The 16,057-nt window shown below is 37.3% G+C and overlaps 1 protein-coding gene across 34 annotated transcripts in view; it reads left to right on the forward strand.

Moving 5' to 3' along the window:
* The window catches only part of SWT1 (SWT1 RNA endoribonuclease homolog), a 127,361-nt gene that overhangs the window by 46,670 nt on the left and 64,634 nt on the right, over nucleotides 1-16,057 (forward strand). For all 34 annotated transcript variants that reach the window (XR_013417119.1, XR_013417114.1, XR_013417120.1 and 31 more), the window contains 3 exons: nucleotides 9-147; nucleotides 7,485-7,633; nucleotides 15,109-15,296. Coding sequence is in view for 19 of the 34 variants with exons in the window: in XM_028851396.2 (XP_028707229.1) it covers nucleotides 9-147; nucleotides 7,485-7,633; nucleotides 15,109-15,296 (476 nt within the window). In the remaining 15 variants the exon portion in view is untranslated. The remainder of the gene's footprint in view (nucleotides 1-8; nucleotides 148-7,484; nucleotides 7,634-15,108; nucleotides 15,297-16,057) is intronic.

The raw sequence follows: 16,057 nt of genomic DNA on the forward strand, positions 1-16,057 counted from the left end.
CTCTTTAGATCCTGTACCTGAAACCTCCATGGACTCTACTACATTTACTACAGTGCTTTAAAAAACACTGGTTGGCTGTATTTGGATTAGTTATGGAAAAGAACTTGCTTTTAACTATTGAGAGCCTATATAAAAATCTCTGTAAAGGTATGAATCTTTTATTTTTCTCTTTAGCAGTGTGGTATTAAGTCAGACTAGCAGATACATTCCATGGAATGTGAAGATAAATTAATGAAGAATTTGTTAATGAGTTCTTAATCAGTTATACTTCTAATTTCTAAAGGTATTTGTGGAAACTGGATGAACAGATGCAGCTCATAGAGCTTGTGACTGTAAATGGTATTGTTGTTGATATTTCAAGATATTGTGAATATATCATTTTTGATGATGTTTACTTTGAAAACTTTTAAAACCATGTTTTACAGTCTATTCAGATACACCAATAGAATTGATTAGACTTTTTTCATTTCTCATAGTGTTTAACACAAACTTTGAACACATTTTATGCACTAATTTTCAAAATAGTGTGTCAAGGTTTCTATTTAAACTATGTGAATAAGGAACAAGAAACCTTTGGCTTTGGTGTATAGTGAATTTTAGAACGGGAAGAGACCACAGTGAACAACTTAGTTGGTTTTTAAACTATATTGAACAGAACTTTTGACTTCTTGAAGTGCCTCTGCTGCCACAGATGGGTGATGGATAGGTTGAAGGGGAGCCCGGTAGGTGGTGCCTTTGGCCCTTAACCCCAACTTTAGCCAGAGCAGCTTTTAAAAATTTCTTTATATATAGAGGTTCTATATAGGACTTGGAGAAAAGTTTATCTGCTGTGAGGAAAAAAATGTGAGAAAAACTGATCTAATGTTATTAAAGCCTATATTTTATGATAACTAGTCTTGAAACAGTAGGTGACTTGTTTCAAAATCAAATAACTAGATTTGTCTTACTATGCCTTTAAAAGGCAAAGGCTGGGCATGGTGGCTCATGCCTGTAATCTCAGCACTTTGGGAGGCCAAGGTAGGTGAATTGCTTGACCCCAGGAGTTCAAAGCCAGCCTGGGCAACATGGCAAAACTCCCTTTCTACCAAAAATACAAAAATTAGTCAGGTGTGGTGGTGCATGCCTGTAGACCCAGCTACCTGGGAGGCTGAGGTGGGAGGATCATCTGAGCCTGAGAGGTGGAGGTTGCAGTGAGCCAAGATAGTGCTGCTGCATTCCAGCCTGGGCAACAGAACGAGACCCTGTCTCAAAAAACATATATAATATAAAAAAGCAAAGTGTGATTGTTATTAAGGGTTCAGTTGGTACTTTGCTTTTTTCAAACTCCTCACATGAAGTAATGTGTGTATTATTTCATATATTAGTCATATCCAGCCTACTTCTGAAACATAACTGTGATGCCTTAGTACCCTTGTACCTGAGTACAAGAGGGCTGTTAAGTAATTAAATTATTAAAGGCACCAAGGCCAGATAATGAAGACTAGGAGATGATTAATTATGAATCGTATGCAAATAATTATTGCAGCACTTGAGCCCAGATTTTAACCTTAAAATTGTCATAGAAGCTAGGACAAAAAGGAAAAAAAATGCATATTCTACGATAGGTGTACCTTATTCTCTGTCTTTTCCTTGAAGTGTAAACTCTTTGAAAATGAGTTGTTCTCAGAGGAGTAAAGAGCAGAATAGTGATTACCAGAGGATGGGGAAGGTGCAGTGGTAGGGGATGGTAAGAGACTGAGCAATATAAAAAGCTACAGTTAGATAGGAGGAATAAGTTCTGGTATTCCGCTGCATTGTAGGATGACTAGAATTAACAGTTACATATTGTATATTTCAAAATAGGTATAAGAGAATGTTCTTATCACAAAGAAATGATAAATGCTTAAGGTCATAGATGTGCTAATTACCCTGATTTAATTGTTACACAATGTATACATGTGTCAAAACATCACATCATACTTCATAAATATGTACAATTATTATGTGTCAACCATAAATAAACTAAGTCAATAAATATTTCCCCCAGGGGATTTAAAGGGCCTAGTCATTTCCTTATGTCTCATCCATGGTAGATGTTCGATGAATATCTTTTTTTTTTTTTTTTCAATCTTCTAACATGATGAATTTACTCAGGAGTAAGGAAAAAGGATTATAATCTAGGATGCATAGCTATGGCAAGCCACAGGTGTACCTGAAGAGGAGAGAGTAAGGGAAAGCTTTTATTGGCAAAAAGAAGTTCATACAAGCTGCTTAAAAACAGAGTTTATTGGTTCCTGAGGCTCAAAGCCAGGGTTGGCGTTAGTTCATTGGTGTAGATACTGTCACTGGGCAAATGTTTTTTCAAGAGAGTCTTATCTGAACTGCTGTAGTCCTAAAGAATGCCTAGTGATAAACCCGGTTTAGAAATATGTGCATACATGCAAGACATGGATCATGAAAAGCATGAGATACATGAAGGTTGTGGAGGAATTTCTTGTGGGATTTTTTTTAGAAAATCCTTGAGACAGTTGTTATCTCAGAAATGCAAGCTTGAGCTCCCCTCCTTCATGCTATCCTGGCTCCAATTATTTATTTATTTATTATTAGATGTTAAGCTCTGGGGTACATGTGCAGAACATGCAGGTTTGTTACATAGGTATACATGTGCCATAGTAATTTGCTGTGCCCATCAACCCATCATCTGCATTAGGTATTTCTCCTAATGCTATCCCTACCCTAGCCCCCCACCCCCCGACAGGCCCTGGTGTGTGATGTTCCCCTCCGTGTCCATGTGTTCTCATTGTTCAGCTCCCACTTATGAGTGAGAACATGTGGTGCTTCGTTTTCTGTTCTTGTGTAAGCTTGCTGAGAATGATGGTTTCTACCTTCATCCATGTACCTGTAAAGGAGATGAATTCATCCTTTTTTATGGCTGCATAGTATTCCATGGTGTATATGTGCCACATTTTCTTTATCTACTCTATCATTGATGGGCATTTGGGTTGGTTCCAACTGTTTGCTATTGTGAACAGTGCCACAGTAAACATACGTGTGCATGTGTCTTTATAGTACAGTGATTTATAATCCTTTGGGTATATACCCAATAATGGGATTGCTGAGTCAAATGGTATTTCTAGTTCTAGATCCTTGAGGAATCACCACACTGTCTTCCACAATGGTTGAACTAATGAACACTCCCACCAACAGTGTAAAAGTGTTCCTATTTCTCCACATCCTCGCCAGCATCTGTTGTTTCTTGACTTTTTAATGATCGCCATTCTAACTGCCATGAGATGGTATCTCATTGTGCTTTTGATTTGCATTTCTCTAATGACCAGTAATGATGAGCTTTCTCTCGTGTGTTCGTTGGCTGCATAAATGTCTTCTTTTGAAAAGTGTCTGTTCATATCCCTTGTGCACTTTTTGATGGGGTTGTTTTTTTCTTGTAAATCTATTTAAGTTCTTTGTATATTCTGGATATTAGTCATTTGTCAGATGGATAGATTGCAAAAATTTTCTCCCATTCTGTAGGTTGCCTGTTCACTCTGATGATAGTTTCTTTTGCTGTGCAGAAGCACTTTAGTTTAATTAGATCCCATTTGTCAATTTTGGCTTTCGCTGCCATTGCTTTTGGTGTTTTAGTCATGAAATCTTTGCCCATGCCTGTGCTGAATGGTATTGCCTGGGTTTTCTTCTAGGGTTTTTATGGTTTTAGGTGTTACGTTTAAGTCTTTAATTCATCTCGAGTTAATTTTTGTATAAGGTGTAAGGAAGGGATCCAGTTTCAGTTTTCTGCATATGGCTAGACAGTTTTCCTAACACCATTTACTTGGACAAAATTCGACAGCCCTTCAAGCTAAAAACTCAAGAAACTAGGTATTGATGTAACATATCTCAAAATAAGTAAATAGCTCTTAAGCTGTGTATGACAAACCCAAAGCCAGTATCACACTGGGCAAAAGATGGAAGCATTCCCTTTGAAAACCAGCACAGGACAAGGATGCCCTCTCTCACCGCTCCTATTGAACATAGTATTGGAAGTTCTGGCCAGGGCAGTCAGACAAGAGAAATAAATAAAGGGTATTAAGTTAGGAAAAGGGGAAGTCAAATTGTCTCTGTTTGCAGATGACACGATCGATATTTAGAAAACCGCATCATCTCATCCCAAAATCTCCTTAAGCTGATAGCAACTTCAGCAAAGTCTCAGGATACAAAATCAATGTGCAGAAATCACAAGCATTCCAATAAACCAAGAACAGACAAACAGGGAGCCAAATCATGAGTGAACTCCCATTCATAATTGCTACACAGACAATAAAATACCTAGGAATACAACTTACAAGGGACGTGAAAGAGCTCTTCAAGAACTACAAACCACTGCTCAAGGAAGTAAGAGAGGACACAAACAAATGGAAAAACATTCCACGCTCATGGATGGGAAGAATCAATATTGTGAAAATAATCATACTGCCCAAAGTAATTTATAGATTCAGTGCTATCCCCATCAAGCTGCCATTGATTTTCTTCACAGAATTGGAAAAAACTACTTTAAATTTCATATGGAACCAAAAAAGAGCCCACATAGCCAAGACAATCCTAAGCAAGAGGAACAAAACTGGAAGCATAGACTACCTGACTTCAAACTATACTACAAGGCTACAGTAACAAAAACAGCATGGTACTGGTACTAAAACAAGTATATATAGACCAATGGAACTGAACAGAGGCCTCAGAAATAACACCACACATCTACAACCATCTGAATATCTATTTTTAATAAGTTACCAATTTTTTAAGGAACAACACTTTTCCGTCATTGCCTTTAGCTGTAGAAGTTGTTTATTAGTGATATGAGTATATGAAGGACATGGAACCACATATTGGACATCTCTCCAAAGCAGTTTTATAAAGCATGTAGAACCTTTTTTCGTATCTTTTACCAGGGTCATAATTTAGTTGACCTTTTAAAAGAGAAAGTCTGTAAACTATGTGTGATCTCCAAGTTAGTTTAGTGTAAAAAATGAGGCATCTAGTTACCATCTTCCATCTGTTTTTCCTGGCAGGGGGATCTGCTCTTAGATGCAGCTGAGAGGTGGTAGGTGGCAGCTCTAACTGACAATAAGGAGAGAAGTGAAAATGTGATTACTGTATCTTCTGAAAAATCTGTTTTGCAATCATTATGTGCATAGTTTATTGGTCTTTGATCTCACAGAATCTGATGCCTAATGTTTAATGAGCTAAGAATATGTCATGGGATTATAAAAGTACCTCTTGCCAGGAGTTCATTGCCAGCCTGGCCAACATGGTGAAACCCTATCTTTACTAAAAATACAAAAAAATTAGCTGGGTGTGGTGGTGGGTGCCTATAATCCCAGGTATTCAGGAGGCTGAGGGAGGAGAATCACTTGAACCCGGAAGGTGGAGGTTGCAGTGAGCCGAGATCACGCCATTGCACTCACCCTGGGCAATGAGTGAAACTCTGTCTCAAAAAAAAAAAAAAAAAAAAAAAGTGCCTCTTGCTCTAAGATAATTTTGAATTAGAAAAATCACAATTTATGTTCTTGTTTACTATCTTTTAATAATACATTCAGCTTTTGAATTATATATTTGTTTAACTTCAGAATACCAAGCATGTATCCTTAGATTAGTTCATAGAAAATTGTGTGGAAAATGACTAGTAACTTTTATGACTTTGTTACCCATGTTAGCTTTAAATAATTATTGGCCTTATATAAGCATTAGACTATTTCATTAATGTAGATTTCCTTTTTTGTTGTGTCTGTATACTGGATTTATTATTGTTATTACCCTTTTCCTCATAATCTTAGGAACTTTTGTAAGACAGAAATAAAATGATTACTTCATATATGTAAGCATCATTAAACAGACCTTACATTGGAAAAGCACCCTTAAAAGAAGTTGTGTCCAATTATATCTTCCTCAGGGGATTTACTAAGTTCATCAAATCTGCAGTCTGTCCTGTGTGTAGCATCTCTTATTACCCACAGGAATTTAAACCAGTCATTGGCTTTAAAAAGAAGTGAAAGTTTTCCTGTAAGGAAATACATTGACTTGCTTTATTATTATTTTTTATGTTTTTGGATAAAGGAGAAGCCAGAGGCTTGGCTATAACCATTAGATTAGAGTTTCTGAATATTGTGGAGTTAATATTAAGATACAGTTTTTATTTCACTTGACCCTTCAGGATTTCACAAGCAAGTTCTTGTGTAAGAGATACAGAAGAACTCCTTGTTGTTTTTTAAACTCATAGTGCCAGTGAAAAGCCATGCTGATGTTTCAGAATACAATAGAGTCTCTGAAACTGTGAACATAAAAACAAAAAGTAAACAACAGTGTAGCATGGTTATTTTGAAAACTGTTAGGTAGCATTCTGCTTTAATAATGGAAATATTTTTTTCTGTTCTGAGTTTTATGACATTATTACTTAATGTAATTGTTTGTAACTTTTGAAATTTTTGAAATTATTGTCACCAGTTTTCCCAACTAGTTTGAGAATTTAATGTAATTAGTTTTAGTTCCTTGAGATAAAATTGTTATACCTTTAAATTATTGTTTGTAGATTTTCTCACTTTTAATTTACAGGAAAAAAAATTCTGCAGGCTTCTTCTGCTTCTCACTGTTGCCCAAACTTTTTTTCTCTCCTGAAGTTGTGTTGTACATATAGAGATAACTCATTGTTTTTAGTAAACATAGTATTAAGTTTCATGTAGTGGAGTTGAAGATAAATCACTATGTAGATAGCTGAGGTGATGATGAGAGGTACCATATGTAGCTGACATGCTTACCAGTACAGTCTGACTCTACTGATCTCTCCATAGTACTCTTATGTGAAATCACCTCAGCATTGAAATCTGTGGTTTGACTTGTTTCTTTGGTGATTTTCTCTTTTTTCTGGGAAGTGTAATTTTTTTTTTTTTTTTTTTTGAGACAGAGTCTCGCTCTGTCGCCCGGGGTGGAGTGCAGTGGCCGGATCTCAGCTCACTGCAAGCTCCGCCTCCCGGGTTCACGCCATTCTCCTGCCTCAGCCTCCCGAGTAGCTGGGACTACAGGCGCCCGCCACCGCGCCCGGCTAATTTTTTGTATTTTTTAGTAGAGACGGGGTTTCACCGTGTTAACCAGGATGGTCTCGATCTCCTGACCTCGTGATCCGCCCGTCTCGGCCTCCCAAAGTGCTGGGATTACAGGCTTGAGCCACCGCGCCCGGCCTGTAATATTCTTTAACTTTACTTTTACTTTGAAGTTGACCACGCTGAGAGAACTCCTGAAATCTGAATTCAGAATACCAGAATCAACTCAAAGGACTTTATCTATAACTAAATCTATTTAATTATTGCTTTTTGTACCAGAAGGATAACTTAGGAGTGGCATATAGGTGTAAATGTATACTCTTCTTAAATTTCAAAATTAATATTAGTGTTCCAAAGACATTTTTATGATGTATACTCATTCTTCCATATTTTTCTGTCTTAATTTTCTGTTACCAGCTAATAAGGCAGTGGATTTTACAACAGTCAAATTCTTGCTTCAGGATTCTAGAAGTTTGTTACATGCTTTCAGTACAAGGTCAAATTATGATGGTATTCTTCCACAGACCTTTGCTCAAGTAAACAAGCTCCTTCAGACATTTGCAGAGGTAAGATGCCTTTGGAATGCCAGTTAGAGTAGCTAATTATTTATGTTCTGAAAATGTGTTTAGGCCGGGCGCGGTGGCTCAAGCCTGTAATCCCAGCACTTTGGGAGGCCGAGATGGGCGGATCACGAGGTCAGGAGATCGAGACCATCCTGGCTAACCCGGTGAAACCCCGTCTCTAGTAAAAAATACAAAAAACTAGCCGGGCAAGGTGGCGGGTGCCTGTAGTCCCAGCTACTCGGGAGGCTGAGGCAGGAGAATGGCGTAAACCCGGGAGGCGGAGCTTGCAGTGAGCCGAGATCCGGCCACTGCACTCCAGTCTCGGCGACAGAGCAAGACTCCGTCTCAAAAAAAAAAAAAAAAAAAAGAAAATGTGTTTAGCAGACAACAGTAGATAAAGGATAATTTAATTCTAACTTATTCTAACATACTAGAGGCATTAAGTAAATGTTAAGTGAATTGAATAGAGAGTAAGCAACTCGTTATAAAACACACATCCTTTTATGGAAGCAGTGTCACAGCAGTTGTTGTTATTTTATATTATTTTCACTTATGGATGGAAGAAAGCTTTGCATTGCTATTTGATTGTTCATTTACAGTGCCCTATGCCAGTGGATCTCACATACATCAAAAATACCTAGGAAATTGTTTTAAACATACAATGCCAAGACTCTCTCAAACCCTATTGAATCTATTTTTTGATAGTGTTACTTGGTAATGTTGTTGTCCTTGTTTTACTTTTTATTTTGAAATAATTTCAAACTTATAAAAAGGTTACAAGAGCAGTACAAAGAATACCCATATATATTATTTACCCTGATTCTCCAAATGTTAATATTTTGTCACGTTTGCTTTATTGTTTTCCTTCTCTACCTATCCACCTGTCTGTCTGTCCATCCATTTACCTATCTATATTTTTTTCTGAGCTATTTGATAGTATGTTGCAGATAGGATGCCCTTTTTCCCCTAGGTGCCCTTTTTCCCCCTGGATATTTCCATCTGCATTTTCTAAAAATAAGGATATCCTATGTAATTACAGTTTTTAGTAAGTTTCATGTAATTCTTATGCAGCCATCTTAGCTGATGCTTTTTTATCTCTTTTAAACTTAACTCTGTAATTTTTGTCCCCAGTATTACAGTCTTCTAATTTTTTATTTTTTTGACACAGGGTTTTACTCTGTCACCCTGGCACAATTAGGGCTCACTGCAACCTCCAACTCCTGGGTTTAAGTGCTTCTCCCACCTCAGCCCTCCGAATAGCTGGATCTACAGGCATGCACCACCACACCTGGCTAATTGTTCATATTTTTAGTAGAGGCAGAGTTTTGCCCTAATACCTAGGCTGGTCTTGACTCCTGGACTCAAGCAGTTCTCCTGCCTCAGCCTCCCAAAGTGTCGGGAATACAGTTGTGAGGTACTGTGCCTGGCCTGTAATTTCAAGTCTAGAAAAATCTGAGAGTGTTATGTAGCATAAACAGCTCAAAAAACTTCAGTTATCACTACTACTAGAAGAGATGTTAATGGAACTTTTATCCAGTATAGATATTATGTTCTCTTTTTTCTCTGAGGAACTGAATTGTCCAGGTTTTTCTCATTGATTTTTCATATCAAATAGGTCCCCAACCTATGAAGTAATCAAAGGATTAGATGATGCTAACATTAATCATAGTTAATGAGGAAAGCACTTCCTTGCTGAGAGAATACTTCATGGAGTAAAGGAAGCAGCTTTTTAAATAAACTGAGTGGAATCATGTGATCATTCTTGAGGAAAGAATGTATTTGAGGGGTGAAATGCTCTTTTGGTTTGGGGTGACCAAAACATTGGTAGTTTTATTTTTTTTTAATGGCAAGCATGATTTTTAGAACTATTAGTAGGAAAAATGGGCCTAGGGATTTAGAGGGTTATAGCATGAGTATTGTACCTTGATTGTGTTGGAAAAGATGTGTTCTCCTTTCCTGTCACAAAATTGAGTCCTAAATCATATCCTTAGTGAAGAAAATGTAGTAAAAGATGGGAAGTGCAGGATACTTAAAGTCTTAACAGTCTTTTAATTAAGATTATTGAGAATAAAACAAAATTTAGGATTAATTGAAATAAAAAAATAATGTGTAGTTTTTAACCCTTTTCATCAATAAAAACCTACAGATGGGAGGTACCATGAAAATATGGTGTTAAAATTTTGTGTTGTTTGTGAGATAATGATATGCCTACTGCATATATGTTGCCCATTGCATACATAAAACTATTGACTTGACTGGGCGTGATGACTCATACCTGTAATCCCAGCACTTTGGGAGGCTGAGGTGGGAGGATCACCTGAAGGCAGGAGTTCAAGACCAGCCTGGCCAACATGGCAAAACCCCGTCTCTGCTAAAAATACAAAAATTAGCCAGGCATGGTGGCGCATACCTGTAGTCTCAGCTACTCGGGAGGCTGAGGCAGGAGAATCACCTGAACCCAGGAGGCAAAGGTTGTAGTGAGCCGAGATTGTGCCACTGCACTCCAGCCTAGGAGACAGAGCGAGACTCCATTTCAAAAAAACAAAAACAAAAAACCATTGACTTGTTAATAAATTATTTATTTCTAGATCTCGAGTTTCATTTGCTACATTAACAAGAGATTCATGAAGACGAGTAGCAAAGAATCCAGCGTCCTCATGGTGCTTTTCCCTCAACATTTGGCTTTAGTGTGATTACTCGAAACTGTCCATGTTGTTTCCAGGATTAGAACTCTGAAGTGTTGCACCTTTATTTTTGTGTTAGAAACAGTTCATTGTCTGAGTAAACCAAGAACTTTATGATTTAGTATAGTCCTTTAAAACAGGGGTCTCCAGCTCCTGGGCCATGACTGGTATTGGCATAGCAGGAGGTGAGCAGCAGGCAAGCAAGCAAAACTTAATCTGTATTTACATTCGCTCCCCATCACTCACATTACTGTCTGAGCCCCGCCTTTTGTCAGATCAACAGTGGGATTAGATTCTTATAGGAGCATGAACCCTGTCGTGAACTGTGCATATGAGGGATCTGGGTTGTGTGTTCCTTATGAGAATCTAATGCCTGATGATCTGTCACTGTCTCCCATCACCCCAGATGGGACCGTCTAGTTGCAGGAAAACAAGGTCAGGGCTCCCACTGATCCTACATTATGGTGAGTTGTATAATTATTTCTTTCCTTTCTTTCTTTCTTTTTCTTTTTCTTTTTTTTTTGGTATGGAGTTTCTCTCTTGTTACCCAGGCTGGAGTGCGATGGCATGATCCCAGCTCACTGCATCCTCCACCTCCCAGGTTCAAGTGATTCTCCTGCCTCAGCCTCCCAAGTAGCTGGGATTACAGGTGCCTGCCACCACACCTGGCTGATTTTTGTGTTTTTAGTAGAGATGGGGTTTCACCATATTGACCAGGCTAGTCTCGAACTCCTGCCCTCAGGTGATCCACCCACCTCGGCCTCTCGAAGTTCTAGGATTACGGACGTGAGCCACCGCACCCGGCCAATTATTTCAATATATATTACAATGTAATAATAATAAAAATAAAGTGCACAGTAAATGGACTGTGTTTGAATCATCCTGAAACCATCTTCCCACTCACCAGTGCATGGAAAAATTATCTTCCATGAAACCAGTCTTGGTTGCCAAAAAGATTGGGGACTGATGCTTTAAAATATACTTTTAACAGGAGTTGTTTTATAGAATGTATTAGATTTTATATATGTCTTATATATTTGGTCATGTCTCAGTAACTTGAGCAACAAATAGATTACCTCCAAAGAAGCGGTATCTCCTAGTAACTGTAAAAACTACCTAATCTTAATTTATTAAGTGTAGAAAATCAGAAGAAGAGGAACGTTCATTATTTGATTGCTTTTGAGAAACTAAAATGGAGATAAACTAACTATCATTTTCCAGATTTTTTTTTGGAGACAGGGTCTCGCTTTATAGCCCAGGCCCGAGTGCAGAGTTGTGATCATAGCTCTCTCTGACCTTGACCTTGTGTCAAATGATCCTCCAGCCTCAGCCTCCTGAATAGCTGGAACCACAGGCATGAGCCACCATGCCGAGCTAAGTTTTACATTTTTTTGTAGAGACTACGTCTCACTTTGTTGCCCAGGCTGATCTTGAACTCCTGGCCTCAAGCAGTCTTCCCGCCTCAGCCTCCCAAAGTACTAGGATTACAGGCATGAACCATTGTGCCCTGCGTTTTCCAGATTTTCATATAAGAGGGGAGAAATAGGAAAAGGATAGGTACATTTTTATTTTATGGGCCTTCTAACCACTAAAAAAAAAAAAAAAAAAATAGGACTTGCTTTTTACTAAGATGATAGAGTAATTAAAATCAATCTTGCTAATAAGCTTTAGATTTATGTGCCTCAGTGTCCTGAGTTGTGGTGTTTATAACCTCTTAATTAAACTCTTTGGACCTTATTTCTCTCTTTTGTAAAATGAGTGTAATGATAATGCTGGCCTTAGAATTATCATGTGAATTAACAAGTTAATATTTGTGGAGACCTTAATGTCTAGCATGTAGTAAGTTCTATGTAGTGTTTGATAAAGAAATCCACTTGTGTGTAGTATATATACTACTGTTTAAGAGCTAAAGAAAAGAGGCGTTAGGTAAATGCTGGGCTGTATTTTAAATATATTTGGTGATAAAAAATTATCTCAGGATAAAATGTCTTTTCATTTGGTCTATTTGTTAAGTTCACAATTTAATGTAAACAGGCAAAAATGGGAAGAATCATCTTTTTAATTTTTTTTCTTGCCGCATAAGATAAAGAAGGGTAACATTTACTTTTACAGATGGAGAGAGTTCATAACCTCATTCTAGTCAGATTGCTGAAGGTCAAATCCAGTTCATGCCTCTTGTCATCTGTGTGACCTTGGATGAGTTAATTAACCTTTCTATGCCTCAGTTTCCTTGATTATAAAATATGGATCATCATAGTATCTGTTTCATAGGTAGTTGTTAGGATTAAATGAGCTAATAAATATGAAATTCTGAGAAAGTACATAACAAACGCTCAATAAATATTAACTGTTACTACTGATAGTATTGGAAATTGTATTAAAAAAATTTAATATGTATTAAATTAGCAATCCATGAAGCTAATCCTTTGAAATCATCATTTTATCAGAGGGAACTTAAGCCTAGAGAAACAGAGTGATTTTATTTAAGTTTACAAAGCATATTTATATGCTTTGTGTATGTATATAGAGCAAAGACCAAAAAACTAAGTTTTTAAACTTATAGTTAAATGTACATTCTGTTAGGTACTTTTCTTTTCCTTTTTTCCTCCACGTGAGATATATATATATATAATATATATATATAAAATATTTTATATATATATATTATATATATATATATTTTAACTGGAATCAATTGTATATCTCTTTTACTGTGCTTTAAAATATGCTTAGATCTTTTCCATTCTTAAATACCGTACTTTTCATTGGCCATTCTATTTACTGCACTGTCCTTCCGTCAACTACCAAACTTCTTAAAAGAGCAATTTATGGCCAGGCATGGTGGCTTATACCTGTAATCCAAGCACTTTGGAAGGCCAAGGTGGGCGGATTGGATGAGCCACTACCAATCTGGGCAACCAGCCAGCCTGGGCAACATGGCGAAATTCTGTCTCTACAACAAATAACAAAAATTAGCTGGGCCTGATGGCTTGCACCTCTGGTCCCAGCTACTGGGGAGGGCTGAGGTGGAAGGATCACCTGATTCCTAGAGGCAGAGGTTGCAGTGAGCTGAGATCACGCCACTGCACTCCGGCCTGGGTGACAGAGTGAGACCCTGTCTCAAAAAAAAACCCAAAAAACCAAAAACCAAAAAACAACAAAAAAAGCAATTTCTAACCATTGTTTTCATTTTTGCACTTTCTTTTGTTTGTTTTATTTTCTTGTCTCTTTTTTCTTTTCTTTTTTTTTTTTTTTTTTGCTAACTGAACAAGGCTAGAGCACTCACTTACCCCTTAATCCTTTACAGTAGAATTTTATTTCCACACTCCACTGGAAGAAACCTTAGGTTGTCATTTGCTTACTAATTATCAAACTTACTCTTTTCTCCTTCTTCTTCTCCTCCTCCTTCTCAGTCCTTCTGCAGCACTTGGTGGTGGTCTCTCCTTTCTTTCCTGAAACCTGACTCCTTTGGCTTCTATTGTTATTGCGTACTGATTCTTCCCCTCTTATTTTTGCTAGTTCCTTCTTTTCCCCCTTCAGTTTGTCTATTTCATCTCCTAAGGCTTGTCTCCATGAGAATGACCCTCAGCTGTATTTTTAAGCTGCAGATCTACATGTCCAATTACTTGCTAGCTATCTTTACCTGGATAATTTTTTATACCTCAAACTCAACATATACCTAAAAAACAAACTTATATTCTCTTCATCCAAAGAAGATTCTTATTTGCAAGCAGCCTCTTTTCGTAGCTTTACAAGAGGCCATGAAATTTGGAAACATAGACAAATACTCACTACAGTTTATTGCTACTACACTGTAATATCTGATATGTTTAGTGTATTGTCCATCATTAGCAATGCATAAGTTAATGTGATGTTTAAAATTGCAGTGATTGTGGAACATCAAATAGCAGTTCCATCAATTCCTGTATAAAGTATTTGTTTGACTTTTACTGACTAAAACTATACATTCCTCTGCAGAAGTAATCAAGAAAGTTCAACCTACTTAGTGTGCGCGCGCGCAAACACACACTCTTCTAGATTTATGACCACCCTAAGTTCCTACTATTTGTATCATTCTTCTAACACATCTGGGTTAAAGAATGTCTTAGGGTCTCCCTCACTCCCTGGATCTAGTCTTTGGCCAAATCTTTATATTTCTTACATGCATTTTATTTTTCTTTTCATTCTGCTGCCTTTTTATAGCTAATCCATGTTCTCAGGACTCTCCTCTTGGATTATTTCAGTAACCTTCTAACCAGTTTTCTTGCCTCCTCTTTCTTCTGTTTTAGTTTATCTTAGATAGAGTGCACTTCTGAGTATATCACTGCCTAAGTTAGAAACCTTCAGTGGTTCACCATTACCCATAACCTGAGGTTTAAATTATCTCTTGATTTTTTTTTTAAATAACCCTTTGCAGCCCTTTACATTTTCTTAAAACTGAATTGTAAGGTGCTTCAAGACTTGATTGTACCTCTATACTTTGTATTCTAGGGGTCCTCTATCTCTTTCAGTACTACATATGTAGAAGTGTTCAAGCAGTATTCTTAAATTGACGTTAGCATGTTAGCTGAACAAATCATTATAAGTAGATTAGAAATATTGTTTGATTTAAATGGAAAAGGAAAATATCTTTTCTAGCTCTGATGCTTTTCTGGGAATATTATGTACATAATAAAAGAAAAAGAATTGCCACTACTCAGAAAGCTAGAACATTTGTAAGCACAGTTGCCATTCTCTTTTTCTCATCTGCAAATGAAGAACTAGCTGCATTTTATGTAATTCTTATTTCCCCAGGTCAAGACAAAACTTGAGCCAAATTCTTCGGAAAACACAGTGACTAAAAAGCAGGAAGGTACTTCATTGATGAAGTCTCATAATCAAGAAATCACCGTTTTCTCGAGTTCTCATCTTCCCCATCCCAGCAGGCATCAAGAAATCTGGTCTATCCTAGAGAATGTTTGGATTACAATATATCAGAACAGGTACTAAATTTGGGAGAATTTTTTAAAAATTTATTATTTAAATTGACATTATAATTGTACATATTTACGGGGTGCATTATGATGTTTCAATAGATATATGTGATATATAATCAAATCAGGCTAATGAGCATGATGAATACCTCATGCATTTTAAGTGTTAAGTGGGGAAAAAAAGCTTTTTTCACTTAACATGATATTCTCCAGGTTTATCCACATTGTCACAAATGACAGAATAGCATTCTTTTTTATGGATGAAAAGTATTCCATTGTGTGTATGTACCACATTTCCTTTATGTGTTCATCGTTACTGGACACTTAGGTTGATTTCATATCTTGGCTATTGTAATGCATTTATCATGCATTTTTCATGAGGTATTCATCAGCTCATGCATTTATCATGATCTTCTTTGTAATAAGAACCTTCAGGCCAGGCGTGGTAGCTCACACCCATAATCCCAGTGCTTTGGGAGGCAGAGGCGAGTGGATCACTTGAGGTCAGTAGTTTGAAACCAGCCTGGCCAACATGGTGAAACCTCATCTCTACTAAAAAAAAAAAAAAAAATACAAAAATAAACCGGGCGTGGTGGCATGTGCCTGTTGTCCCAGCTGCTCAGGAGGCTGAGGCAGGAGAATCGCTTGAATCTGGGAGGTGGAGGTTGCAGTGAGCTGATTGTGACACTGCACTCCAGCCTGGGTGACAAAGCAGGACTCCATCTCAAAAACAAACAAACAAACAAACAAAAAAGAACATTCAAAAGCCT

This window comes from Macaca mulatta, chromosome 1, assembly GCF_049350105.2.
Source record: "Macaca mulatta isolate MMU2019108-1 chromosome 1, T2T-MMU8v2.0, whole genome shotgun sequence".
In the NCBI taxonomy this organism is placed as follows: domain Eukaryota; kingdom Metazoa; phylum Chordata; class Mammalia; order Primates; family Cercopithecidae; genus Macaca; species Macaca mulatta.